We start from the raw sequence: 25,670 nt of genomic DNA, 5'->3' as shown, positions 1-25,670 counted from the left end.
CGAACTCGTAGCCTGTTCAAGCTGCTGATGGCAACAATCCACCAGGCACCAAGATAATGGTATTTTGCTTCTGGGAAGCCACGCGTTCTTTGATGATATCGAAGACTGGGGCGGAGAGGGGGTTAGGAATCGAGTCGTAGAAGCAAAGCTTGTCATGTATAAAATACGAGTGAATATATTCAGCTAGACAGAGAGGTTCCATTAGCCAGCTATCATCATATTGAACCCGTGCAAGTCTCAGCTAGACCTCAAAATCGATCACGATTTCCAATGTGGTAGGTCAACTCAACACCGAACCCTGATTGGACACTGAATATTGAACTCACCAAGCATATGAAGGGCTTCAGGAAGATCTAATAATTGTTGATGCTCATTGAGATCAGATGTGATCCATTCACAGCTGTAAGAAGCTGTGGCTGTGCTCAAGCCACATATGTCCGACTGCACCTGCGTTTCAAACAACTCGGAAAGTCGAAAGTGAGCAACGTTTCTTAACAACACCAACAACGCCCATCTAAATCTTCAACCCAGCTCTCCATACCATACACGCTCTCGATCTCATCAACCACTCCGCTCGAGAACCAAGAAACTCCCCTCCCGAACTCTGCAACGATGGCTGTGGCCGCACAAGGCGGAATCTCGGACCCTGGTCTTATAACGTCAGGATCCCCTACAGCTTCGTTTTGCGCCCGCGTACTGACCCGTTCTACAGACTGGTGAACAAGCTCCAGGATGTCTTCACAACCGTCGGAGTACAGAACCCTATCGACCTACCCCAGATAGTAGTTGTGGGCAGTCAGTCCAGTGGAAAGAGTTCGGTGCTGGAGAACATAGTAGGACGAGACTTGTAAGCCGCCACTTGTCCCCACGGGCCCAGACCAGAAACGCTGATACAATAGCATAGTTTACCTCGAGGAACCGGCATCGTAACTCGCAGACCGCTTGTCCTGCAACTGATCAACCGACAGCCCGCGGGCGCGAATGGGGTCAAGCATGAGGATATCACTGCAGATGGCGATAAGGAAGCCAACGTCGACGAGTGGGGCGAGTTTCTGCATATTCCTGGCCAGAAGTTCTTCGATTTCAATAAGATCAGAGACGAGATTGTTAAGGAGACGGAGGCAAAGACTGGCCGCAATGGAGGCATCTCACCTGCGCCCATCAACCTGCGAATCTACTCGCCCAACGTTCTCACACTTACCCTCGTCGATTTGCCCGGTCTCACAAAAGTCCCAGTCGGCGATCAGCCACGGGATATTGAGAGACAGATCAAGGAGATGGTGCTGAAGCAGATCGGCAAGCCAAATGCCATTATCTTGGCTGTCACAGGAGCAAACACAGATTTGGCCAACTCGGATGGTCTGAAGCTCGCACGCGAAGTCGATCCTGAAGGTCAAAGAACGATCGGTGTTCTCACGAAGGTCGACTTGATGGACGACGGCACCGACGTAGTAGATATTCTGGCGGGACGAATCATTCCTTTGAGATTGGGATACGTGCCAGTAGTCAACAGAGGACAGAGGGATATCGACAACAAGAAGGCCATTACAGCTGCGCTGGAAAACGAAAAGAATTTCTTCGAGAACCACAAGGCATACCGAAATAAGAGCTCTTACTGCGGAACACCATACCTGGCCAGAAAGCTCAACCTCATCTTGATGATGCACATCAAGCAAACCCTCCCAGATATCAAAGCCCGTATCTCCGCATCCTTGCAAAAATACACCACTGAACTTTCAGGCTTGGGTGACTCGATTTTGGGTAATAGTGCAAACATCGTCCTCAATATCATCACGGAATTCTCAAATGAGTGGAGAACAGTCCTGGAGGGCAATAACACCGAGTTGTCGAGTGTGGAGCTGTCTGGTGGAGCCAGAATCAGTTTCGTTTTCCACGAGCTGTACGCGAACGGTGTGAAGGCTGTTGACCCGTTCGATCAAGTCAAGGATATCGATATCAGAACTATTCTGTACAACTCTTCCGGATCTTCGCCCGCTCTGTTTGTCGGTACTACTGCTTTCGAACTTATTGTTAAGCAACAAATCAAACGTTTGGAAGAGCCGAGTCTGAAGTGTGTTTCTTTGGTCTACGACGAGCTTGTTCGCATTCTTACTCAGTTACTTGGCAAGCAACTTTTCCGAAGATACCCAGGGCTGAAGGAGAAGTTCCATCAAGTCGTCATTGCATTTTTCAAGAAAGTCATGGACCCGACCAATAAGCTGGTGAAAGATTTGGTAGCGATGGAAGCTTGCTACATCAACACCGGACATCCAGATTTCTTGAACGGTCACAGAGTATGTTATGAAATTCTACAAGAAGGCTGATGTTTACTGACCCATCAATAGGCTATGGCTCTTGTCAATGAGAAGCACAGTGCGTCAAAGCCCGTCCAGGTTGACCCCAAGACTGGCAAGGCAATTCCTCAGTCAGCAACGCCAATACGATCAGCTAGCCCAACCATGGGTATCGGCGGGGATGATGCGAACGGTGGATTCTTTGGAAGTTTCTTCGCCTCCAAGAACAAAAAGAAAATGGCAGCCATGGAAGCCCCACCGCCAACACTCAGGGCATCCGGGACCTTATCTGAAAGAGAAGGCATTGAGGTAGAGGTTATCAGTGAGTGGCAAAGTTTCGTGTGTTGATTTACCAATAACTAATATATGCAGAACTTCTCATCAATTCTTACTATAATATCGTGAGAAGAACAATGATCGATATGGTTCCAAAGGCAATCATGCTCAACCTTGTGCAGTAAGTGCTTCCAACGCTCTCTCGTACCGTACACAACAGCTAATCCTTCTCTAGGTACACAAAGGAAGAAATGCAGAGAGAACTCCTCGAGAACATGTACCGCACTGATACACTGGACGAGCTGCTCAAGGAGAGTGACTACACTGTGCGCCGGAGGAAAGAGTGTCAGCAAATGGTCGAGTCTCTATCACGTGCCAACGAGATTGTCAGCCAAGTCCAATAGACCCGGGATCGAAGGCAAAGTGCTCATCCGGTTCAATACCCGCAGTTTGGATGGCAACAGCCCATAGCACACACAGCATGCTGGCTCCCTAGACTCTTTATACACCCGCCTCATTTCGAAACGATACCTTTTCTGGCGCTTGCTTGTTAATGGATGGAATACGCGGACGGCGATGATTTGACTCGAGCATGATGGACAAACTGCATGTACTTCTTACTTATAGCGGTGGCACCAATGGGTCGATCGGTAGCATAGGCGCAGGCAAGCGATGAGGTGACGGACGGCGAATTGAATTAAATGAGGGACAGAAATGTATGGTCTTTGTTATCTTCTTCTAGTGCCTTTCTCGGCTGCTAGCTACACCATACACCAACAGTACCCTAAGCCCCTATCTATACCCTTGGCAGCAGATACCGCAAGAGCTTCAATACATGACTTGCCTACCTAACTCACCTTCATTTTCCTATCACCCTCTCACTACTATCTCCTCACCCCGGTACGCGGAATCTTTTACCCAAAAACCGTACCTAGGTAACGTACCACCCACCTATTCCTCCCCTCCGTGCCGTTCCGTCTCACTCCTGCATCCATTCATTCATTGTGCACTTTGTCCTCCCTCCCTCCCATTGTCACACACACACACACACACACCACCAACCCGACATCTACAGAGTAAGTGAGTACAGTACTACTCTGTATATTCTTTCTCGCCGCAAGGGCGGGCACGCAGTTAGGCAAACAACGCACCACAGTCCCAACAACGTTCCCGTAGATATCGAACACAGATCTCTGTCCTACGTTACCCTTACGTTGCGTTACGTTACGTTAAGTTACGTTACACGCCTCTCCCTCCCTCCCTCTCTCTCTCTCTCCCGGCGGCCATATTCTCCTCGCTCCTCGCTATGGTATGTACGGGTAAGTGACTCGAAGAAGGGAGGAAGAGGGAAGAGAAGAAGAAGAACGGACTGTCTGCTTGACGCGGGACGTCTTGCGTGTTGCTGCCTACCGCTCTTCTTCATGCTCCCTCTCTCTTTCCTTTCTTCTTACCTTTTTTTTTCTTTGTTCTTTCTTTTTTCCTTTTTTTTGTTCTTTTTTCCTTTTGTTCGTTCTTTTTCCTTTTGTTCGTTCTTTTTTCCTTTTGCTCGTTCTTTTTCCTTTTGTTCTCTCTTGCTTTTCTTCTTTTTTCTTCTCTCTTTCTTCACTCGAGACCACCCGCGTCGCCGACCGAGGTCGCGTTGCACGAGTGCCAGCGAAGCCGGGATTCCGGATCGATCCCCGCTCCCCGCTCCCTGGGATGCAGGTTGCCGCTGCCGTTGTCGCTGCGTTGACCCTTCAAAAGAGAATCCCTTTTTTCCTTCTGTGATGTGGGGGGCAGGGGGTGGGGGCAGGGAACGGGTGATGGATGTACAGGCTGCAAGTGATATATGATATGATATGATATGATATGATATTTCCTGCGTGGTAGTTGTCGATGGTTGGCGGCCAGGAAATAGCGGCGTGCATGCAGCACGCGGATATGAGGCGATATTGCCGATGGAGACGGGCAGCTGGTACGTACCTTTCGTGGATTTCCTCTTTTTCCCTGGCCGACGCGGGAGCAAAAGGGGTAGGATAGAGGTACTGGTTGCGTTTGTGGGACGTTGGCTATGTCTCGGATTGCAAGAGAAGGGGTCTAGAAGGTCGGGGCCATTTAGTATTTAGGGAAGGGTGTGGGGACTGTTTTGGAGAGAAGAGACAGGCAGAAGCAAGCAAGCAAATCCGATTTCCTGGGACCAGACCCCTTACTGAGTGCTGATATATTCTCCGAGTGGCTCGCACTTTTTTCTTTCGAGAGGCTTGTGAAGAACAACCTCTTCTTCTCTTTCTTGCAGGCGAGACAGTTCTTCGGTTCTTTTGAGGAACGTCTCGAAAACTATTGTTATCGCCGTCGTCGTCGTCGTTGAAATCATGACTGTTGTTATGAAGGACCTCGGATCTGGTGCAAGTGGAGGTTTTGGAGCTTGGAGACTTCAAGCGAATGCAAGTCGGGCAAAGACGATCCTTCTCGATATCGCCACGCCCACGAACATGTCAAGAGGTGATCCTCCTTCGCCTCCTCCTAACCCTCCTCCAAGTCCCTCGAGGACCGTTTCGTTGGATGATGAAATCCGGGCATGATGGTAAGTCGGATGGACTCTGCCTTCAGACTTGATACTAATGGAAAAGCAGCCTCTTATACTTTGGACCTCCGCATCAGAAAACACCCCAATCACTGTTCAATGACTCCCGAACTCGACCACAATATAATGTCGACTACCACGGAAAGAAAAAAGACATTGTTTGGAAGACCATGGGTACATCGGAGGTACATCTGGGCGTATGGACAGACACAGAGATTAACACTCGCTTGGTTTTTATTGGAGCAGGTAGACTGGCTTTCGGCGTTCCTTAGAAGGACGGTGGGGTTGGATGGGAAAAAAACGGATAGTTGAGACAGTTGAATCATAACTTGGGCAGCGCTCCTCTTACCAGACCTCCATCTTCTACCTCAAAGTCCTTGCCGCGCTTCCAGCCCAGCCATTGATTCAATGCGTCTTCTCCGCCTTGACCTGGGTATAGTGCTTCGCCTCTATACGATTCGCCTTCGACTCCAGGGCCTTGTCCGGTCGATGGGTCTCTGGTGATCGGGCCTTTCGAGATTGCTAAGCTGGGGGTCTCTCGGAGAGTGACGGGTGGTCTTTGATCGCCTTCTCGGCTGAGATCTGTTTCGAGCTCCCTGTATTCGAGGACAGGCGTGCAACACGCATCTGTCTTGTCGAAAACTTTTTCCCATTCCGTCCTCGTTTTCTCCTTGAATATTCTTTCGAAAGTCGCCTTCAATTCCGGCCAAGTACTTCGATCTGATCTTGACTTCTCAATACCCTTACCACTCAAACCAAGACCCCTTAGAAGTTCCGCAAAAAATTGGGGTTCCAGAGCGCCCACAGACATGTATTTCCCATCCTTCGTTTCGTAAGTGTCGTACCATGGCGAGCCACTATCCAACATATTCTCTCCTCGGGGTCGGTCCCACATCGGTGCTTTCAATAACATTCGTGGAAACGACATGAGATATGAGGCTCCATCGACCATATTCGCTTCCACGACCTGACCTTTACCATTCTTCTCGCGAGCCAGCAGTGCAAGCAAGATTCCTTGGAATAGTGTAGCTCCTCCACCAGCAAAGTCACCGAGGATATTCGCAGGAGGCAAAGGCTTCTCGCCTTTTCTCCCCAGCATAGCCAAAGCTCCAGAAACGGCGATATAATTTATATCGTGCCCAGCCATATATTTGTATTTGCCATCCCTCCGGAACCCTGTAATGCGTCCTACTATAATTCTCGGGTTGATTCTGAGCAAGACCTCCGGTCCCAAGCCCAGCTTCTCCAGGATGCCAGGTCGGAAGGGATCAATCACAACATCCGTGTGTGGGATGAGAGACTTTACGAAGTCTACTCCCCGAGCAGACTTGAGGTCTACTGCTATCGAGGACTTGCGCCGAGTAAGCAAGTCGGCCGTAGGTGGAGGCAGCTCGCTCGAATTTGAGTGGGTGAGGTTCGGAATCGCACGATCCAGTCGTAGAACTGAGGCTCCATTATCTGCAAGCAAAAGGCCTGCAAAAGGCCCTAATATTTATTTATCAGCGCAGGAACGCCATGGAGACTTGGGGTAGGTATATCATACCAGGAGCAAGTCCAGCGAATTCTAATACACGAATGCCAGTCAAGGAAGGCTGTCCGACCATGTTGGGCTGCTCAAGGAGGTAATTGTCGGATAATGGGAGTCCAGTCGCGAATACGAAAGGCTAGATACATGACAATGGTGGTGAGTTGTGATTTGGCAGAGCTGACTGAACCGCGGGGTCTCAACGCGCGGTCCTCGGACCGAAGCTCTTGTCTCGGGCTATCAGGTGACATATGAGTTCAAGAAGCTACAAGTTCGGGACAGATCCATCACATTACGGGCAGATACTATACTGCAAAGCTCTTCTTCGTCACTTTCAACTGCGCGAGTCTGAGAGTAGAATGCTCGATCTAAAGATATTATAAATCATGATCAGACGGCCGGGACGTAACCTTTGCTTTCAGTGTTGGTTGCAAGCAAGTCTGGCCGCGAGACGCGCCCTGGGAAAACAAAATCAACAGGCAGTCTACCCGGGCTCATCTGGAATCTCTACGTATTTCAAGGCACCCTTGGCTTTCAGATTGATATTCCAGAAATTATTTAGGATTTTAAGGGAGAGTTACGGACACATTTCATAGCATCAACCGATGTACTCCTTCTAGTCTCAGGGGCTCGCTTATTTAACGAGACGATTAGATATTATTTTCAAGCCGCCTTGAAGTCTCTTATCTTTTTGGAAGCTCCTATTCATTCGCATGGGCTTTTTGTTTTTGGCGAATGCCAGGACGGCCGTTAATCATTATCGTCGATAGAAGCGCCAGAATGATTGGGCACTGCCACATCCGGCATCGTCCTTGGGGCTGGCACGCACGCAAGGCAGCGAGCGGGTGTTTGCGCCCATGACTCGATGAAGGAGAAAAGGGAAGCCAATGGAAGTCCCATTAGAAAAATTCGCCTAGATGTGATCTGCACTTGGAGTATGAGATTCTTGGCACATAAAAACAGATATTCGCATCGGATTTCATACTGAAGTTTGAAAACCAATATCAAATGATGAACCTGCCGTTATCCTCGCCAACCAAAGCAATAATAGCTCGATGGCGTTCTGTCCGCGAGGCTCGCCATGTCAGAAGCGGCCCGAGAATTCCAAGGAGAGCAAAGAGGGCGAGAAACACAGCGACCCATGTTCCGATCGTACTAGCGAGACTTGTTGGACCAGACATTACGAGTTGTCCTGTTCCAACTCGGTGGATGATTCTTGGATGGGGTCAATCGTTTTGTGAATAATCAGGCAGCCCTCGGAAGGTAGGGCTTAGGGGGGAAGTGGCAAGGATTGCAGCGACCGGCATCCAAATCAAGACCTGTCTGCAGAACTGCATACGCCACGCATGCTCATCTCTCGCATGAACCAATTGTGATTGAGCAGCAGCGAATGAGATTTAAAAGGACTTAGTAGAATACCTATCTGAACACGCTCCCATAAGAAGGAGCCAAGAGCAGAGAAGAAGTCATCTCGGTGACAAGTTAAAAGGAAGTTAGATGTACATCTGGAAACGTTTATTGAGAGCTTACTTGGGTGTATCCCATTTTCAACTCGTCTATACAGTATACCGGTACCTACCTTATGCTTGCTCCTCAATTTCATTTATCATGCTTTCGCTCGAATGAGACCAGTCACATGGCGAAAGTTTCCGTTGTGAGACTATAATGCCCGATTGACCATCACATTCCACCCAACAAGAAAGAGGGCCACATGGATGCAGCTCGTTCTCCCATCAGCTTGTACGACAATGCATCTATACAGTATTGGAAAGAATCCACCGTCGTCGCCACGGCAGACCGAGGACTGGCTCGACTCTAATTATACAGTCGTTTGCGTGGCGTATTCTACGCGCATTCTAGCTTCTCTGGTTGGCCTGTAGATATGAGGAGGCTGTTGACCTAGCCCTCAATTGGCGTCACACCGGCCGGGTGTAGATGGTTCCAAAATGATTTCGCTAAACCGCTTCGGTCGCTTGATCTATTGACTATCTTGCAAGGGCCAGTTCAGGGGAGGCATAACTTACAACTACCTACTCAAGCCTTGCCGCGCGGGTCCGGCATTCTGGAGATATGTCTTTCTTTTGATGAATGATGCTTGTCGCCGCGTAAAGAGAATTTAAGCTTCGCGCCGTCGCTCATTTACAGAACTTACGTAGTACTACTGGACCCCTGAGCCCCTTGGCGACGATCATTACGGTTACAAACAGATCCCCTCCCTCACTCTTTCGCGCTTTCCACGTCGCGAGAAGGGCTTTATTCCTTTCCTTGCCCTCGGGTCCTTGGGATCTCAAGGGATCCGGAGGTTTTCCCTTCAGTCTTTGGGCATCACATTCATTCCCCCGATCTCGCAATGGCACCTCTCAGCAGCAGAGATATCGCAGCAAGGGAACCACCCGTAACGTGGATGTCCCTCCCCAACAAACCGCAACTTCTCATCCTCGCCCTCTGCCGTCTCTCCGAACCTCTGTCGAACACCTGCCTCCTCCCGTACCTCTACTACCTCATACGATCGCTCCAGACGGGTGATGCGACCAGTCCAGCCTCGATATCACGACAAGCTGGGTTGTTAGTTTCGCTCTTCGCACTCGCACAGTTTGCGACTTCGGTGCCCTGGGCAAGCTTCGCGAACCACTATGGCAGGAAGCCAACGATAATGGTTGGATTGGTGCTGTCGATTGTGTCGAATGTAGGGTTCGCGTTCTCGACAACGATTCCCGCGGTGATGTGTTGGCGGGTGCTAGCGGGTATCGGGAATGGGAACATTGGTGTGATGCGGACAATGACCGCTGAGATTGTGCTGGAGAGGAAGTACCAGAGCCGAGCATTCTTGCTCCTGCCGTTAGTTTTCAACTCGGGAGTGGTGATCGGGCTGGCCCTGGGGGGGTGTTTAGCAGATCCGATTGTCAATATCCCTTGGTTCTTTGGGCCATCTGGAGTATTGAACTTGTCGAACGATCCGCAAGGGGTTGCCTGGATGCGAGCTTATCCATTTGCGCTGCCAACAATTTCCAATGCAGCAGCTTTGGGAGGAAGTTTGTTTCTCGCAGTCTTTGGTTTGAAGGAGACGATGCCGGGCCTAGAGCACAAGCAAGACCGCGGAATTGTTGCAGGAGCTGCGATGAGAAGACTCTTCCGTCGAGTAATCCTCCGAAAGCACTTCTCTGGATATCTAGCCCTGGACGATGAAGACCAGATTGACCCCGAGGACATGCCCTCGCCGCTGCGTAAGGCCTCCCCACCCCAAGCCCCCCCCATCGAAGTGAAAGCTCTTCCATCACCTCGACCAAGACTCTCCATGACAGACCCGGCTATTTGGACCCGAGAAGTTCTCTTCACCATCATTTCCTTTGGTCTGCTCCCTCTTCACAACTCAGCATTCATGCAAGTCTTCCCGGTCTTTCTGTCCACCCCACCCTCAGAGGTACCCGCCACATCGGCCCTCAAGTTCAACGGTGGTCTCGGTCTGCCATCACCCACCATCGGTCTCTTCCTTTCCGCATTTGGTGTCTTCGGAATCCTGATCCAGCTCTGCATCTACCCCTCGTTGCAAGCCTGGCTCGGAACCCTTCGCAGCTACCGAGTCGCGCTAGCGATGTTCCCCTTCGCCTATCTCCTTGCGCCTTATTTGTGTTTGATTCCCAACTCGCACTACGTATTCCAAGGAGGCAGCATCGCCTTCATCCTCTTCCTGCAAGTGACCGCCCGCACGTTCGGCATACCCAGCAGCGTGATCCTGCTCACGAATTCGGCGCCATCGCCCCTTGCTCTCGGCGCCGTGCATGGCGTGGGCAACATGCTCAGCAGTCTCAGTCGCGCGCTGGGCCCAGCATTGGGAGGAGTGATCTTTGGCTGGGGTATGGAACAAGGCGTGGTCGGTGTCGTCTGGTGGAGCTACCTGCTCGTTATATCCGCGGCGGGTCTGGCTTGGAGTTGGATGCTACAGGAGGGTGAGAGGCCGACGATGAGGCCCGTGATGAAGGGAGAGTGTATCGAGTTGGCGAGTGGTAGCGAATTAAATGAGAAGGGTGGGAGTGCTAGGGAAAGGGGTCTTGGGAGTAAGAGCTGAGAACCATCCTATGGCACATGAGTAATGTTTAAGATGAATGTACAGATACTACGTAGATGGACGTGGAAGCGAAAGTCAATATTGTCTTGCCGGTAGGTGTTGTACATGGGCCATTGTTCCAAATCGAGCAGAGAGTTATGGGAGATGCTCCACGTTTATCTTGGTAATGTACGGAATGATCATCTACTCTGTGAGTCTATTTGTGGAAGTGTATGATGTGTATGGGTTAACGACTTATGTATGGCAGGCAGTCTGGCTTTTGATGATAGTCGTTGGGAGAAAGAAAAGATACGGGGACTTCTTTCGAACTGCGTTCAATCAATACTACTTCAAATCTTGATATAGGTTATTGACGCCATCCCGAGTATCTATCTGGCTCGAACAGGATGCTGCTCTTGGAAGCAGAGATGCATACCGTACATACTACGTGCATGTTACAAAAATTGAGTTTATTTTATATCTCTTATTTATTTTATTTTTGACGAACCTCGGTCCAGATCCTTGCTGTGGCCCGCTCGTCCGCTTCTTGATATGGTCAGCAGGTAACGGAGAACCTCCGTAATCTCCCCCGGATTTCTACTTACAGTACAGTAGCGGCCGAGGTGAGAAATTTTTTGACTTTTGCCGGTCTCCACTTCCCCGACTTTCCATTGTTTATTTTTTTTTTTCCTTTCCCTCGATTCGTTCGTTTCGTTTCGTTTCGTTCGTGCGGGCGGGCGGGCGAGTTTCGCCTTGATTGCGCCTTACATGGGCAGTTAGTTCACTGGTCCGTGAGCCCGTGACTCGTTGACATACCACGGTACAGGCCTAAGTATTACCCCTCGAGGGTGCCTTAAAAGTTTAGTTTCCACTTTAAACCCCCTGTTTTCCCTACCCTCGAGGGGTAATACTTACGCCTGCGACGTAGTACTACAGCTAGCACCTATTCAGCTATCTTGCGAAGGCTTATTTGATTGATTCTCTTGTTTTGGAATGCAAAACTAAACCAGTTTGTCAAGTGGTCAAGTGACCGACCGCTCTGGCTGGATGTTCTCTCGTCTGGATACAATGTGCTTGCTGTAGTACCTTGGTAAGTAAGAGACTCTACCTATCTATTATTGCTTCCCGCCATCCGAACAACTGCGGCTGTCCACCTCGCGATATCTTGGTTTGCCGAGAACCAAGGCGTTGGGTTTTCCTTGACCTGGGAGTTGTCGGTCGTACGGAAGTTGGATGTACGAGTATGCTCGCCTCGGTTCGTTTCTTGCAACCATCGTATATCGTCGGCGCTATCGCTTTCCTCCTCTCGTTGCGCAAAACCGGGACAAGAATCCGACGGCCGACAGGATGTACAATGTACAAGGTACTACTACGTTTGTAGTCCGTATATGTACTACTACTACGTACATGCACGCGAGTATTTATAGATGTCTTATCTGTTTGTGCGTTTTCCACAAGTGACAGCAGGAGGCCTCTGCTTCTTTTCTCCGCAACGCCGGCCCGGGCTTTCAGCATTATCTGGCAGCTGGATGGTGGATCCCCATCTCTTGTATATTGGCTTTGCCCGGCTTTTCTTGTTTCGACGCTCCGCAGTCTTTAGTCATATAGGGCGCAGTAGCGGCATGGGGGCCACCCACCCTACATGGCTCCGTCCACCCCATCGAGGCTCTGGAGCCTGAAGTTCTTCTTCCATAATGCCGGCTTGGCTGGGATAAGCCATCTCCCCAGCATCTCTCTGGGTAACATAGAATTGCGGTCGGGGTGGCCAAGACTGTCTCGGCAAATGCCCAGTGGGTGGGGAAAGTGCTTGAGATTGTCACTATCAGATGAAGTGCCCAACGTCGTGTGATGGCAGGCATTGCTGTTCTGTGAACTATATCGAATGCACGACAATCGTTGCGAAAGTCTGAGAGAGAGGATCTTTGACAAAGATAGGTAGAAGGGAGCGAAGCCTGGGGTTGTTCCGGCCGAGGAAACGTGCATACTGCTTTGGAGGCCGAGGAGTGGTTCTGGGAAGTACAACTACTACCTTTGAGGCAACATTCCCCTGCTCATCCATGTGGCTTGCACCAACGAGCTCGAACTGTCGAACTGTCTTTACCCCGCCAAGGACACCAAGCCGTTGAGCGTCTGGGAACCCCCATGGCTGTCAACACTGACTTTAGTCTGTGTCTGCGGCCGTATGTACTAGAGACGGACTGCTCGTCGAGGATATAAGCTCCACCCCCCGCGTCAGTTCAGCATCCCTCTCGCCTCCAGTACCTCCCAAAAAGCCCGAGGTTTCGTCCATTACAATTAGTCAAGATGGAGAAGATCAACAAGAGCGACTCCTCCGTGGATATGGAAATTTCCCAGACTGAAAAGGCGAAAGTCGAAGTCTCCCCCACGATTCAAACCTCGATAGACGATAGCCCCCATTTCGATGCGCAGAGGACCAAGAAGCTCTTGCGCAAGTTGGACTGGCATCTTGTTCCATTCCTATCACTTCTCTATCTGTATGTCCTAACTATCCTATAGCCGGGCCCTCTTGCTCGTGTAATCTAAGCTCCAAGCTGATCTTCTCAGTCTTTCATTCCTGGACCGTACCAACATCGGAAATGCCAAACTGTTTGGTCTTGAAGAGGACTTGGGCATGCCAAAGACAGGCTCGGGCCCCGTCCAATACAACCATGCCCTTGCTATCTTCTTTCCATTCTACGTGGCGGCGGAAATCCCGTGAGTAGAGAGTAGATCCCAGTCCGCGTGGTTGTCCTCTCAAACTGAAATTTCTGCTCTACAGGTCCAATATGATGATGAAGCGCCTGCGGCCAAGTGTTTGGCTCACAATCATTATGCTGTAAGCCTCTCTCCGTGCCTCGACACTTCTGTATGGTCTGACGTGAGATACAGTGCCTGGGCTGTTTGCACTATCTGTTTGGGTTTCGTCAAGAACTTTGCAGGGCTGATGACTACCCGAGCCTTCCTCGGCTTGGCTGAAGGAGGGCTGTTTCCCGGTGTCACATATTACATCACCATGTGGTAAGTGTCTACCCTCCTAGGATCACTGCATTCGCCGTCTTACCGGATTTCTAGGTATGCTCGCCACGAATGTGGTCTCCGTATGGCCATGTTCTTCTCGGCTGCAACAGCTGCAGGTGCTTTCGGTGGACTCCTCGCATTTGCTATTGGTAAAATGGACGGCGTTGCTGGCCGCGGTGGCTGGTCCTGGATCTTTATTCTCGAAGGCGGCGCTACCCTCGTGGTCGGATTGGTTGCGTACTGGTGCATCTACGACTATCCTCGCACGTAAGCACGGCGGCCCTGACTTTTGGCTGGTGTTGCAGGGGGCTAACATGCAGCAGAGCCCAGTTCTTGAGCGATGAAGAGCGTACAGAGGTTGAACGTCGTCTCAAAGCTGACCGTAGCTCTCTGGCCGACGAGTTCAATCTCAAATTTGCAAAGGACGCCCTCACAGATTGGAAGATCTACGCACACATGCTCATCACCATCGGCATCTACACGCCTCTCTACTCCGTTTCCCTCTTCCTCCCCACCATCGTCAAGAATATGGGATACACCAACGAGACTTCCCAGCTCATGACCGTCCCTCCATACGCCGTCGCGTGTGTGTTCACCATCGGCACTGGATACCTTGCCGACAGGCTGAAGCAGCGAGGAATCTTCATGCTCATCCACGAGTTCGCCGCGATCATCGGTTTCGTCATGCTGGCTTCTTCCCAGAAGCCCGGCGTCCAATACACCGGTACCTTTTTCGCAGCGTCTGGCATCTACCCTCTGATCCCTATGGGAGTCGCCTGGAACGGTAACAACATTGGCGGGTCGCTCAAGCGAGGTGTCGGTATCGCCATGCACGTCGGGTGCGGTAATCTGGGTGGTGTCATTGCCGCCTACTCCTTCCTGCCCGAAGACTCTCCCAAGTATGTTTGTGTTTTGCTTGCTTCCATGAACCCCCTTCCCCCCCCCCCCCCCCCCCGTACTGTACTGTACTATACCTTTTCCGCCTCGGACTCACTAACAAAAAACAGGTTCACCTCAGGACACGTGACGCTCGCCGGCCTCGTCACCATGTCTTTTGTCCTGACCTTGTTCATGACCACCTACCTCCGTCGCGAGAACCAGCGCCGCGACCAGTGGGCCATTGAGAACAACCGGCTCCCGGAGAACTACACCGAGCAGGAGAAGGATGCCGAGCGTGAGAGGGGCGACAATGCGACGTTCTACCGCTATACCGTCTAGATCTTCTCCCTCTCTTTTCTGCCCCTCCCCTCCTCCTTGTCTGTCGGGAGGTTTTTTCTGCAAATGTGCTGGCTGGATCAGGAGTGCGGCGTTGGGGTTGGGTTGGGTTGTACAAAGTGTGATGATGTACGGAGTATATACATCCGTTTGCTGTGTGAAAAGGAAAGGTCGTAAAACAACATACCCGGAGTATGGTATCGGCAAGCATAAGTATTATCAATATCTTCAGGAAAGAAAAGGAAAAAATTCATGAAAAGAACAACAAATATTGTGAGGTAGTACTCCTCCATAACTGCTCTTCCTTCTCTCTCCCTCTCTTTCTGTCTCAAAAATGACCCCCTGGCCGGTGTGTCCCTACCAGTATTCCTCCCACCTCTTCTCCCACTGCCAACCTTCCCCGCCAAGAGTGGGTACAGCAAAGGCTATACCAGGCTGCCATGCCAGCCCTACGGCGAGAAAATACTATCCGTATTTTGTAGATGCGCAAAGAAAAGAAGAAAAAAAAAACCTTACCAACTCTAACATATTCCCACACCATTAAGCAAAGAAGAAGAAGAAGAAGAAGAAGAAAAAAGAATCGACACCAGGGAGACTCGAACTCCCGCTCCCGAAGGAAACAGCGAGTAACTGAAGAAGGTAGCAAGCTGTCGCAATAGCCACTATGCGATGGTGCCGTGGTTGGTCGGCTGGTTGGTTGGTTGGCCTATTGATGGCGACCGGCGCGATTGTTTGGGTGTATATTGGCGTTATGGAAATTGTGCGGTGGATGGTAAGGTACGGTAGGTAGGTAGTGCGGGGGGGGGGGGTTGATTGATTGATTTTAAGCGAGGTGTCACGATCGAAAAAGTCACGGAAGGGAACAAAAGAAGATGCATTGATGAACTGAACTAGGTTTGATGGCTGGCTGGCTGGGTTTCGTGTGAATGTGGATTGGATTGAGGTTGGTGATGTGTGTCTCGCTACGTCGCAGCCTGCCATCCATCGCTGATTGATGATGCGGAGCTTTATCCTGGGGTCTACTGCGCGCTGCCTGGCAGATAAATGCTGTGTGGCACTGGACAGACCACACATCGCTCGGCTTGGATCCTGATCTCGAGGCACGGGAGAGGAGAGTGGTTTGTGAGCCATTCGTAGAGATTCTGGCGGATGATCTACGTCTGCAAATGAGATCTGAGGCTCGTCTAATATCTACAGAAGAGGAGGTACGGACAGTCTGGTTTGGAAGCATCTCTCTGGATCTCTCTCTCACACAGCCTCACGGTCTCCATCCGGGACCGGTTCCCCCCGCTCCCCCCGCTCCTCCCGCTCCTCCCGCTCCTCCTCCGCCGGCTCCTTCCGAACGGCCGTCGCCAGATCTACAAAGCCAAACGCCACACCGACCAGAGCACAGATGGAGGCGAGCCAGAAGTACGGCAATCCAAGCCATGGTCCCCCCAGCTTCATGCCCAGCGTGAAGAAATACGCGAGCGCCGGCCCGGCAAACATGGTCCCGATGGCTTCCACCATGCCCACCAGCGTGTAGATCCGCGAAGTATGCTGCGGGTCGATGAAGGCGGGGAGGAGCGCGCGACATAGCGGTGCGAGGCCGTCCCCGAGCGTGGCCACGCCGATGCCCATGAACACCGTCGGCGTGGCGGGCGTTCCGAGGAGCAGCATCCCGGCCATGGCAAGCGCTGCCGAGGACTGCACGAGGACGAGATCTTTCTTCGCGGCGGGAAACCGGAACGGGAGTCGCGGGGAGAGGAGGAGCTTGGAGAGGCCCGGCAGGGCGACCAGGAGGACGAATACGCTGACGAGGCCGCGGATGGAGAGGAGGTATCCGGTTTGGGCCAGCGACCAGCCGAACCGCTTGCTGAAGTACTGGAGGAAGAATTGGGTCTTCCCAATAACGAGGGGGTACGAGGCAACGAACGTCACTATGATTATGGCCAGGGAACGGGATCTTAGCATCGTGAAGGATTCGAGGAGCTGTGCCACGGTGTTCTTGAGGTGCGTCTTCAGCCCCGATAGGGAAGATTGACCTTCTGGCACGTCTTCGTCGGCATCCGCCTTCGCCTTCAGAGTTTCTGGGATGAAGAATATCAGACTCGTCCCAACTGGTAATAGCGCCAGTGCCATGAGGAGGGGGACCCAGGGCGAAGAGGTCTCCATAAGTCTTGAGGATACGGGAGGCCCTATGAGACTTCCGAGGAGAGCCGCGAGTGCCATGAGAAAGAATGCAGATGCCCTGGGAGGAAGGTTCAGCATGTGAGGAGGTCCATTACTCTGAGGTGCCCTTACCTATCGGCGGGCAGTTCAACATCAGCTGCTATACTGTAGATGACAGCTAGGGTTACAGGCGATCCGCCACCGATGACTTCAAAGAGCGAGGTAAATATGATGAGGTGCACCGGGATCGTTCGCCAAAAGCGGAGCACTGAAAAGTTCATAATCATAGTGAGCGTCACACCGAGCATAGCCAGCAGGAAGACCGGTTTCCGGCCAATTCTGTAGAACACGCCAGTCAGCTTGCATTCAAGGGAGAAATAGCCTGGGCCAGATCAGTCCTGCAGCACCGAGGCAGATATCGGTGCTCTCCTGAACACACTCAAAATACCGGTTCCAACACGCAGTGATGGGGCACTCACTTATCAGCCAGAATGCCATATGGGAACGCAAACGCGAATCCTAGAAGTAAAAAAGAGTCTGTTTTAGTCTCGTGACCAGGGAAACCGAGCGACTGGTGATGATTTACCGACCGCAGCCTCGAGGGTGGTGATGAGTCCATTCAGGAGAGCCAGCTCCGACTGCACCGAGTCCACCTTGCAGAGGCGCTCGTCAATTTCACCACCAGCATCTCCTCCCCCGCGGGCATCGCCGTAGAAGCGGTGGCAGAGGATATCTTCCAGGATGCGCATCGTCGGCACGACGACCAGTGCGCCGGCGGTGGAAATGGTGACGAGCGACGAGGCGAGAATCAACACGATGCCCCGGGGGCTTGTGACCTGAAGACGAGCAGTCCACCATCTTCCCCTTCCCGTCGTCGTCGTCGTCTTCTTGGGATCTCGTCTTGTCTCGCTCAGAAGCGGGGATTCCTCGGTGGGCGAAGGGTTGAGGGTCATGGCTGCTTTGCTTGCTTGCTTGCTTGCTTGCTTGCTGCTCTTCGCTTTGCTTCAGTCCAATGCTATGTTTCTCTTGTGTGCAGGCTCTCGTGTAGAGGAAGATACAATCGTCTACGAGAATTCCACACCTGTTTCGAGGTTTATTTTGACTGTCGATTAGATAAGATAAGATTCAAGGATTCCAGGGCGCGGTGGCAAACAAGCTTCCCCTTGGAGAATGACAAGGGAAAAGCGGACCAATGACACGCTACATACCACTGCTTGGGATACGCTTATCAGGCGACGACGATATTGAAATAGGTAGGAAGGTCGTTATATCCAAGAGGGAGTCAACATCAAGTAGAATCTCTAGACTCCGTGAAAAAAGTATCAGAATACTCGCGTAATTTTTATTTCAGAACAACCGATTATAGAGACCCATCCGTCAAATTAGTTTAGCAGGCCGATTCCGCTCAATCCTTTGGAATGTACCGACCGCCAGCCAACTTCAGCGATTCTCTAATAACGACCTCCAAACCGCCGCTCTAATACAGCAAGCAGATCACCAAATCACCAAGTCCTCAAATCCGATTTGAAATATTTCAATTGATCTTGATTGCACACCGTCGACATCACCCTCGTACTTCCTTTCGATCATATCACTCTTCTCCTAGCCGGATAAAGGAGCTACGTCGTGCCAACAAAGATGCCGAGGCGAGTCCCAAGGCGCTAACATCCATCCATCCATCCATCCATCCATCCATCCATCCATCCATCCATCCATCATACCTCCTCTCCAAACCCTCCAAACGAATCAAAAAGTAAAACCCGTCATGCCCTCATCCCGCTCGTCAACAGGTACCTAGCTCAGACCGCCCATCCGCCCGTCCTAACATCGCGAAGAAGCGCAAGGAGGTCCAAACAAACAACCTACGGTAACCGAATCCGCTACGCGAAAACAACCGAGTCCGAGCTCCTGAACTCCTCGCCTACCTACCTACCTACCTACCTACCTGCCTACCTATTTACCTATGCAACCCTCTTCAGCCAGACAAGATAAAAGCAGTACACGGGCACTTCACTCCCCTCTCCAAGCCATCACCCTCTTCGACCTCCGCAGACACAGCTAGAATCCCGTGAATCGCCCGCTCGGAAATCTAGTCACGGTCGTGACGTTCTGGAATCCCTTCCGGGACAGCTTGGAAAAGTAGACGTCCACCCCCCGCAGCGCTGTTGGGTGCGGTACCGGCTGCAGCGAGAGACAAGTGTGATGTTGCAGGGGTACGGAGCGAGGATACACAGGTGCTAGTCCGGGGAGTGGCCAGGCGCTCGTTCAGAGGAGGGGAGGGGAGGAGCTGCTGTGGTGGTGGTGGTGCCGGGGAAGAGAAAGAGGAGGAAAGGAAAGGAAAGGAAAGGAAAAGAAGAAGAGAGACGGGGGTGGTAGAATGCGTAGCGGAAAACTGCAAAAGTCGGATGACTTTGAATATGATGATGCGGAGTGGAAAGTATTTGTTTGGTGCGTGCAAGCGTGTGCTCGCCGATTGCCGGCTAGATATTGCTGCATGCTTATAATCACACCAGCAGCCCTCAAAGCAGGCGATATGAGCTGCGAATTCCGAAAACTGGTATAACGAACCGGTGTCGACGGCTTAGGACGTCGAAGAAGTTTATTGGTAACCGCGACACGCAAGTCCGAGCCAGAGTCAGAGTCTTCAAACGGGCAAAATTTGGCTTGAAGAGATATGCGATTGGATGGGTCGGTACGCCCTGGTTAGGCAATGCTACTAAAAAGCTAGGAACTTAAAAATAGGAGCTACTCTCGGAGCAAAGCTAAATGAAAAAGACGCCGGAAACAAATAGCAAGATGCAGCTGAGTTATACAAGAGCAGACCGTTAAATAAAAGTAATTAAAGACAGAAATACCGTTCTTCCAGATTGTTAATAATCGACCAGTTTCAGGCCAACCCCAGACGAAATTAGATATTACTCGTAATTCCCGACTGGATGCCCTCCAAAACTTCAAGGAGCTCTTTGTAAACCTTCTCCTGCACTTTCTTCCCCTTTTCGCTCCTCACCCACCTACTTGGCTCTTTAATCTTGCAATCCTGCAGATACTTCCCATGCGTATCTTCCGAAGCCGCTGCAGCAGACACGAGCGTCCGACTGCCCATCTCCGTCGTTCGGGCAAGGAAGAACTTTCCGATCGGTGCCAGAATGTTCAATGGGAATGGGACATTGCGCATGAGCTCGGAGTGGCAGAATCCTGGCGTCAATGTGTTGAGTATGACTGGGCTTTTTCCGGACGCTTTCATCGCAGGGGCTAGTTCGCGGATGACGAGGACTTCGAGCAGTTTTGAGAGGTTGTATCTATCGCGCTGGTTCTTGGGATTCTTGAGGGCGGGGAAGATGGCGGGCGCGTCTTGTTCGACGAATTTTGCCTGTGGTGCGGTCAATCCTGCCATTATAACAAACTACAGATGAGATTTACCTGTTCATGGGCTTCTGAGGAAACGATGACCAGGCGAGGCGTGAAATTATATTTCGATGCATCAGCGCGAAGCTTGGGAAGCAACAACAATGCCATCAAGAAAGTCGACAGCACGTTGACGGTGATCGTACTCTCCATGCCCTCCAGCTCGGAATATCTGAACGTGGCAATGCCGGCATTCTCCAACAAGACATCCAAGCGCTCAAGACTCGCGGCCTTGTCTGCGAACTCCTTGACGCTCTCGTACGATCCTAGATCAACGAGCCATACCTCTACCACGCCCTCTCTTTTGGTAGATTCCTCGATGGCTCTCTTCGCAGCTTCGCCCTTCTCCAGACTTCGGCACGCGAGAATCACCTTCGAGGCCCCCAGTCGGACGAAGTGTCGTGCGGCTTCGTACCCTAGGCCGGTATTGCTGCCAGTCACAATTATGGTTTGACCTGTAAAGTCGGTGGTTGGGGTTGGGAGGGTAGTCCATTGGGATTTGAGGAAAGAGCTTAGGAAACCTTCAGGACTGCAAATCGTCAGCGGAAGAAAAATATCGTGGTGTGTAATTGGAGGAGACATTGGGGAAGAGAGGAGAGAGCTGCGTGCTGGTCGAAGACTCCATTGACAAAAGACGGTGCAACTCACAGGTTGAACGATGCAAGTAGATTCTTCATACCTGGTGGCTGCTGGATTTATCTAGTCAAAGAGGAAGACCAATTAGTTCACAATAGATTAGCAGATTCGCAAGTTTGTAGAGCAATGTAGTTTTGGCAGCCAGAGAGACAAGAAGTCACGGAGAATTTGCTGAAACGCAACGGACACGCTATTGGCCTCAAGCCTCGTCACATGATATCGACTGTGCAGGTATCTACCTAGTTCGCGCTCAAGTTTAGTCCTAGATATGTTGAGGTCTTGCAATTTCTCGAATGCCAGTCGCGTTGTACTTTCGCTTGGATGCGAAGTAGATGGAGGAGAATAGCGGCGTGAAAAATGATTTCCAACGCCAAGACCTGCAGTGAGCAAGCAGTAAGCATTGGTCTCTCGCTACCTACCTACCTACCTACCTACCTACCAGCCTACCAGCCTACCAGCCTACCAGCCTACCAGCCTACCAACCTACCAGCCTACCTACCTACCTACTTATCTATCACCCATCCGGGCATCTTCGAACTTATGACTTTTTTTTTAATGGTGAGCCGGTCCTATTCTCTATGGATCTTGTTGTCAAACATGAAAGTGATACGCTGCAGCTCTACAGGTTCCGTGGCGGTGCATAGCTGGCTTCTCGGATAGTAACTGAAGAAAGTCCATCAGGACATCCCAGACGATGTATCATTTCTTGCGGGTCATTGGTTTTGAGATTCAACGACAATTCAGCCAGAAGTGTTACCACCAGTCATTATCCATGCTCGGAAAGTAAACAACATCATGAACGCTTTTCGCTCTCCCATTTCCGTCTTTGTATCCGGCCTGAACCACAGCGCCTAGATCTTTAGTATGCGAACCCTTCCTTTTCGAGACCCTTCTTTTCCTTGTAAGCAAAGCCATCATTCTCGAGGGTGTCCTTCTTTTCCTTGTACCTAAATAAGCGTGTCAGATCTCGGTCTACCATGATGGTCTGATTGATGATTCATACGCGAAGCCCTCTTTTTCCAAGTCTCTGTACGCAAATCCTTCCTTCTCAAGATCTTTCTTCTCCTTGTATGCAAAGCCCTCTTTCTCGAGAGTATCCTTCTTTTCCTTGTATCTAGATAAAGTGTGTCAGATCTCGGTCTACCATGATGGACCGAATGATGATACATACGCGAAGCCCTCTTTTTCCAAGTCTCTGTACGCAAATCCCTCCTTCTCAAGATCTTTCTTCTCCTTGTAGGCGAAGCCTTCCTTCTCAAGGTTCTTCTTAGCCTTGTATGCGAACCCCTCTTTCTCGAGGTCTCTGTAAGCAAAACCCTCCTTCTCCAGATCTCTCTTCTCCTTGTAGGCGAAGCCCTCCTTCTCAAGATCTCCGACCTGGATGGAGATTGGAAGGGCCGAGACCATGGCACCAACCAGGGTGAGAAGGCTGATACTGATCTTCATATTTATTGAGGAATACTTGTTGGATATTGAAGAAGAAGAAAAAAAGGTGATGTGGTAGGACGCTTGGGAGGGTGGAACCTTTGATCTCAGGTCATAGAGGGATGGACCATAGAGATCGGGGGAGACTTAAGTCCAGAGAGAACCTTCCTCTCCCAGAAAAGACGGCTCAGCTCGCCTCGCGCGGTCATCTCTCAAAGAGGCTAATCCTCCTGCAACTCGTCTGACAGTGGAACAGATTGTGCGGAGTTGATTCGTGCCAGGTGGGGAATCGCCACCCTGTTCCGAAGCCATCGGTGAGTTGACCTCAAATAGTGTAGAGTGACTGGCTCGGAATAACTGAGACATTTACATAGACTTGTTCAGGCAGGTCGTTAAAATATGACAGGTTTGAACGTTAACCAGGCCAGCGGAACTGAAGTCAAATCCGAGCAATTCCGAGTCCGGGCTTCGCACATGATGGACGCACCTCCAGGAAACGCGATGTGCTGGACTTCGGAGGGTCATCTCGAATGACTACTAGCTCTCTACGCCGATACTTACGATCCTGCCACCAGAAAGGAACGACGAAGAGCTTTGTCGCCAATCACATGATCGATGGGGTTCGGAACAGGCCCGAGCATCGTTATGAGCGCAAAGAACCCTCAAGATGAGGAAGATCATTCTTTCTTGGAAGAGTTCCAGTACGAGACCAATAACAAACAGCCTAAACCTCGTCGCTGGCAATGGCTGAGAAGCTCTGCCCTACCCTGGACTTTGGTCACTATCTTGTGCATCTACACAGCGACCTCGAGAATCTTGCCTTCGTTCTCAACTCATGACTTGTGGACCTCTACAGATTTCTGTACGTAAAACCAGAAGCCCAGGATGAAAAGTAAGACGAGCTTCTAACCGAGCCAAGTTCCCGCAAGAAAGTCGATAGTCTTGACCGAAGTCAAATTTTCCAGTAGTCTTGACTGGCTGGACGAGGAGCGCATTGTCAGGATATCAGATCCGCTGCAGCCCGTCTACATAGGCAACGACACGGGAAATATTGATCGTGAATGGCACAAAATCATATACCGTACAGTCCGCTCTATTTCACCTGGCCAAACCTTAACTAATCAGACTTGTAGCTGCGGACTTGCCGCTAAGTGACGAGGAAACGAAATATGTGGGAGGAAAATTGCAACGTAATCCTGTGTCGGGAAAATTTACAATCGAGTAGGTTGTATAGGCTCTTTTTTGACGGGGAATTTGCTAACACTTGTGATGCATCCAGGCTGGAAGTTTTTCACAGTCTTCACTGCCTGGTACGATATGCGGGCTCGTCTACCCAGTTGCCATACTGACCACGTCCAGAACATGGTGCGGAAACGCGTCTACTCAGAATTATATCCAGAAATGTTGACAGACAATGCCAGGATCCACGTTGGTCAGTGGTAACCCGGAAGTCCACGAGAAATTTGAGGCTAACACAATCGTGGAGATCATTGTATCGAGTCCCTGAGAGAGTTGATCATGTGCGAGGGGAATATGACTCCTATTCCACTGGAATGGTCAGAGAAAGGGAAGAGAATGAACCCGAATTATTCCACGACGCATTCGTGCCGAAATTTTAACATGTTGAAAGATTATGCTGTCGAGAGAAGTCAAAGCGGAGCATAGATCCTTGAATTTGAACATTTTCCTAGCCCGTCATTGAAGCAACAAGTGGTTACTTGTGAAACTAGGCTTGTTACAGTATCATGGTGGCATTCTACTTCACTCATCAAACTAAAGACATGGGGAATATACACGATGAGCCTGTGTGGCTTTGAACAAGTATCAAGACCAAACCCTTGCCGTTATTCCCATAGTCTCATGCCTTACAACATGCCTAGCAAGTATTCAGCAACGGAAAAATCTGCGCGTTGATCTGCATCAAATCCGTCCTCGCCTCCAAGATCCCACCACAATGATGCGTATGATGAAAATTCAACAAATGCGTCGTCAACCTGGCCCCTCTCTGGATCGCCCGATGCATCCTCTCCCAGGCCAACTGACAATGCGTCACATGAAACCCGTGCTGTACCCAGAACGGCTCCCTCGTCCCCGCGCTCGCCGCGAGCCGGTCCTCAAAAACCTCTCGGGTACCCAGCTCGTCCTCGAAGAAGCGCCAGCCGTAGTCGAGGAAGTGCCGGTGGAGCTCGTCGTCGTAGCAGGCCTCCGGGACCCAGCCCAGGACCGACATGTCGAATACGCAGCCGTGCTGCACCGCCTCCGTGCTGGAATTGCCGCACCGGTGTTGAGGATTGTGCCGCTGCTCCTCGCCGTAGAGGCGCTGGATTGCGTTTTGCACGTCTGGCTGGGCGTTGGAGAGGAATTTGTTGAAGATGACTTGGGCGGTTGCGGTTGCTAGGAGCGTGAGGACGATCGTGGCTGCGATGTCTAATATACGCCGGTTTCGAGGGATCGATGCCTGCCTGTATTTGGATTCCACCTCGGGCAGAAATCCAAACCGCTCTGAAGCACTGCCGATGGTCGTGCTCCCGTCTTCGCGATCGGACGAGTTCCTTGCCGAGATGGGGCTATAGTTCGACGAGTTGGGTTTCGAGGCCTGCATTGTGAATGTAAGTATCGTATTCGAGAGACTCACTATGATGCTTACCATAACTCCTGCAGTTGGGAGAATTTCCCGTCTCTGGTGGCAGAGCTTGCAGTGCGCAGGTGAAGTTTTGCAGTATACGTCGAAACCCATGTTGCAAGTCGACTGACCTCCCGACATACCCACCCGAACGCCCACCCCCCATCCTTGAAAATTCCGAAATGCAGCTGGTAAAATGCCCCCACAACCAGCTTTCCGAAGACTGCATCCATCTAACCGACTCCTTTTCCGATTCCGTTAAGCGAGGACGAATGCTCCCAGCCACCTTGCCTCTTCGGGTCTCAAATACTGTCAATCCGCTCAGCTAGGCGGCTAGCTATCTTATTGTGCAGATCGTATCTCTTCCACCGGCAGATTTTGTGGATGATGTGAGGGGTTGTGTTACGATTGTTTGCTGAAAGCCCGAACTCGATCTACTTATCCCACATGACCATACTCTTCCTTGAGCCAGAGTTTCCGTCGACATCGGGACC

The 25,670-nt window shown here is 51.0% G+C and overlaps 9 protein-coding genes across 9 annotated transcripts; 4 read left to right on the top strand and 5 right to left on the bottom strand.

The window, feature by feature from the left end:
• Positions 1 to 612: 612 nt before the first annotated feature.
• On the top strand, positions 613 to 2,974 carry L3040_002801 (uncharacterized protein; the record flags this gene model as incomplete). Its single annotated transcript, XM_007296247.1, has 6 exons — positions 613 to 659; positions 713 to 847; positions 905 to 2,294; positions 2,346 to 2,616; positions 2,667 to 2,751; positions 2,806 to 2,974. The coding sequence occupies 6 exons, from the start codon at positions 613 to 615 to the stop codon at positions 2,972 to 2,974; spliced, it is 2,097 nt and encodes a 698-aa protein (XP_007296309.1).
• Positions 2,975 to 5,455: 2,481 nt separating this feature from the next.
• Positions 5,456 to 6,737, bottom strand: L3040_002800 (uncharacterized protein; the record flags this gene model as incomplete). Its single annotated transcript, XM_066155683.1, has 2 exons — positions 5,456 to 6,618; positions 6,677 to 6,737. The coding sequence occupies 2 exons, from the start codon at positions 6,735 to 6,737 to the stop codon at positions 5,456 to 5,458; spliced, it is 1,224 nt and encodes a 407-aa protein (XP_066012659.1).
• Positions 6,738 to 9,008: 2,271 nt separating this feature from the next.
• Positions 9,009 to 10,724, top strand: L3040_002799 (uncharacterized protein; the record flags this gene model as incomplete). Its single annotated transcript, XM_007296250.1, has 1 exon — positions 9,009 to 10,724. One exon carries the CDS (start codon positions 9,009 to 9,011, stop codon positions 10,722 to 10,724), a length of 1,716 nt encoding a protein of 571 aa, XP_007296312.1.
• Positions 10,725 to 13,007: 2,283 nt separating this feature from the next.
• On the top strand, positions 13,008 to 14,939 carry L3040_002798 (uncharacterized protein; the record flags this gene model as incomplete). Its single annotated transcript, XM_007296251.1, has 7 exons — positions 13,008 to 13,198; positions 13,269 to 13,418; positions 13,483 to 13,539; positions 13,593 to 13,721; positions 13,776 to 13,988; positions 14,045 to 14,620; positions 14,729 to 14,939. 7 exons carry the CDS (start codon positions 13,008 to 13,010, stop codon positions 14,937 to 14,939), a joined length of 1,527 nt encoding a protein of 508 aa, XP_007296313.1.
• Positions 14,940 to 16,184: 1,245 nt separating this feature from the next.
• On the bottom strand, positions 16,185 to 18,040 carry L3040_002797 (uncharacterized protein; the record flags this gene model as incomplete). The annotated part of the gene is made up of 4 exons (XM_007296252.1): positions 16,185 to 17,166; positions 17,220 to 17,426; positions 17,567 to 17,606; positions 17,674 to 18,040. The coding sequence occupies 4 exons, from the start codon at positions 18,038 to 18,040 to the stop codon at positions 16,185 to 16,187; spliced, it is 1,596 nt and encodes a 531-aa protein (XP_007296314.1).
• Positions 18,041 to 19,995: 1,955 nt separating this feature from the next.
• L3040_002796 (uncharacterized protein) lies at positions 19,996 to 21,169 on the bottom strand (the record flags this gene model as incomplete). Its single annotated transcript, XM_007296253.2, has 3 exons — positions 19,996 to 20,457; positions 20,508 to 21,021; positions 21,141 to 21,169. The coding sequence occupies 3 exons, from the start codon at positions 21,167 to 21,169 to the stop codon at positions 19,996 to 19,998; spliced, it is 1,005 nt and encodes a 334-aa protein (XP_007296315.2).
• An 818-nt stretch (positions 21,170 to 21,987) lies between these two features.
• On the bottom strand, positions 21,988 to 22,574 carry L3040_002795 (uncharacterized protein; the record flags this gene model as incomplete). The annotated part of the gene is made up of 3 exons (XM_066155682.1): positions 21,988 to 22,075; positions 22,132 to 22,242; positions 22,300 to 22,574. The coding sequence occupies 3 exons, from the start codon at positions 22,572 to 22,574 to the stop codon at positions 21,988 to 21,990; spliced, it is 474 nt and encodes a 157-aa protein (XP_066012658.1).
• Positions 22,575 to 23,198: 624 nt separating this feature from the next.
• On the top strand, positions 23,199 to 24,218 carry L3040_002794 (uncharacterized protein; the record flags this gene model as incomplete). Its single annotated transcript, XM_007296255.2, has 6 exons — positions 23,199 to 23,415; positions 23,473 to 23,634; positions 23,687 to 23,774; positions 23,833 to 23,863; positions 23,913 to 23,985; positions 24,040 to 24,218. The coding sequence occupies 6 exons, from the start codon at positions 23,199 to 23,201 to the stop codon at positions 24,216 to 24,218; spliced, it is 750 nt and encodes a 249-aa protein (XP_007296317.2).
• A 211-nt stretch (positions 24,219 to 24,429) lies between these two features.
• Positions 24,430 to 25,290, bottom strand: L3040_002793 (uncharacterized protein; the record flags this gene model as incomplete). The annotated part of the gene is made up of 2 exons (XM_007296256.2): positions 24,430 to 25,149; positions 25,201 to 25,290. The coding sequence occupies 2 exons, from the start codon at positions 25,288 to 25,290 to the stop codon at positions 24,430 to 24,432; spliced, it is 810 nt and encodes a 269-aa protein (XP_007296318.2).
• Between the last annotated feature and the right edge of the window lie 380 nt (positions 25,291 to 25,670).

This window comes from Drepanopeziza brunnea (genome assembly GCF_022702325.1).
Source record: "Drepanopeziza brunnea f. sp. 'multigermtubi' strain 214-2 chromosome Unknown ctg3, whole genome shotgun sequence".
Classification (NCBI taxonomy): domain Eukaryota; kingdom Fungi; phylum Ascomycota; class Leotiomycetes; order Helotiales; family Drepanopezizaceae; genus Drepanopeziza; species Drepanopeziza brunnea.
Note: the sequence above shows the minus strand (reverse complement) of the source record. Positions and strands in the feature narration are given on the sequence as shown.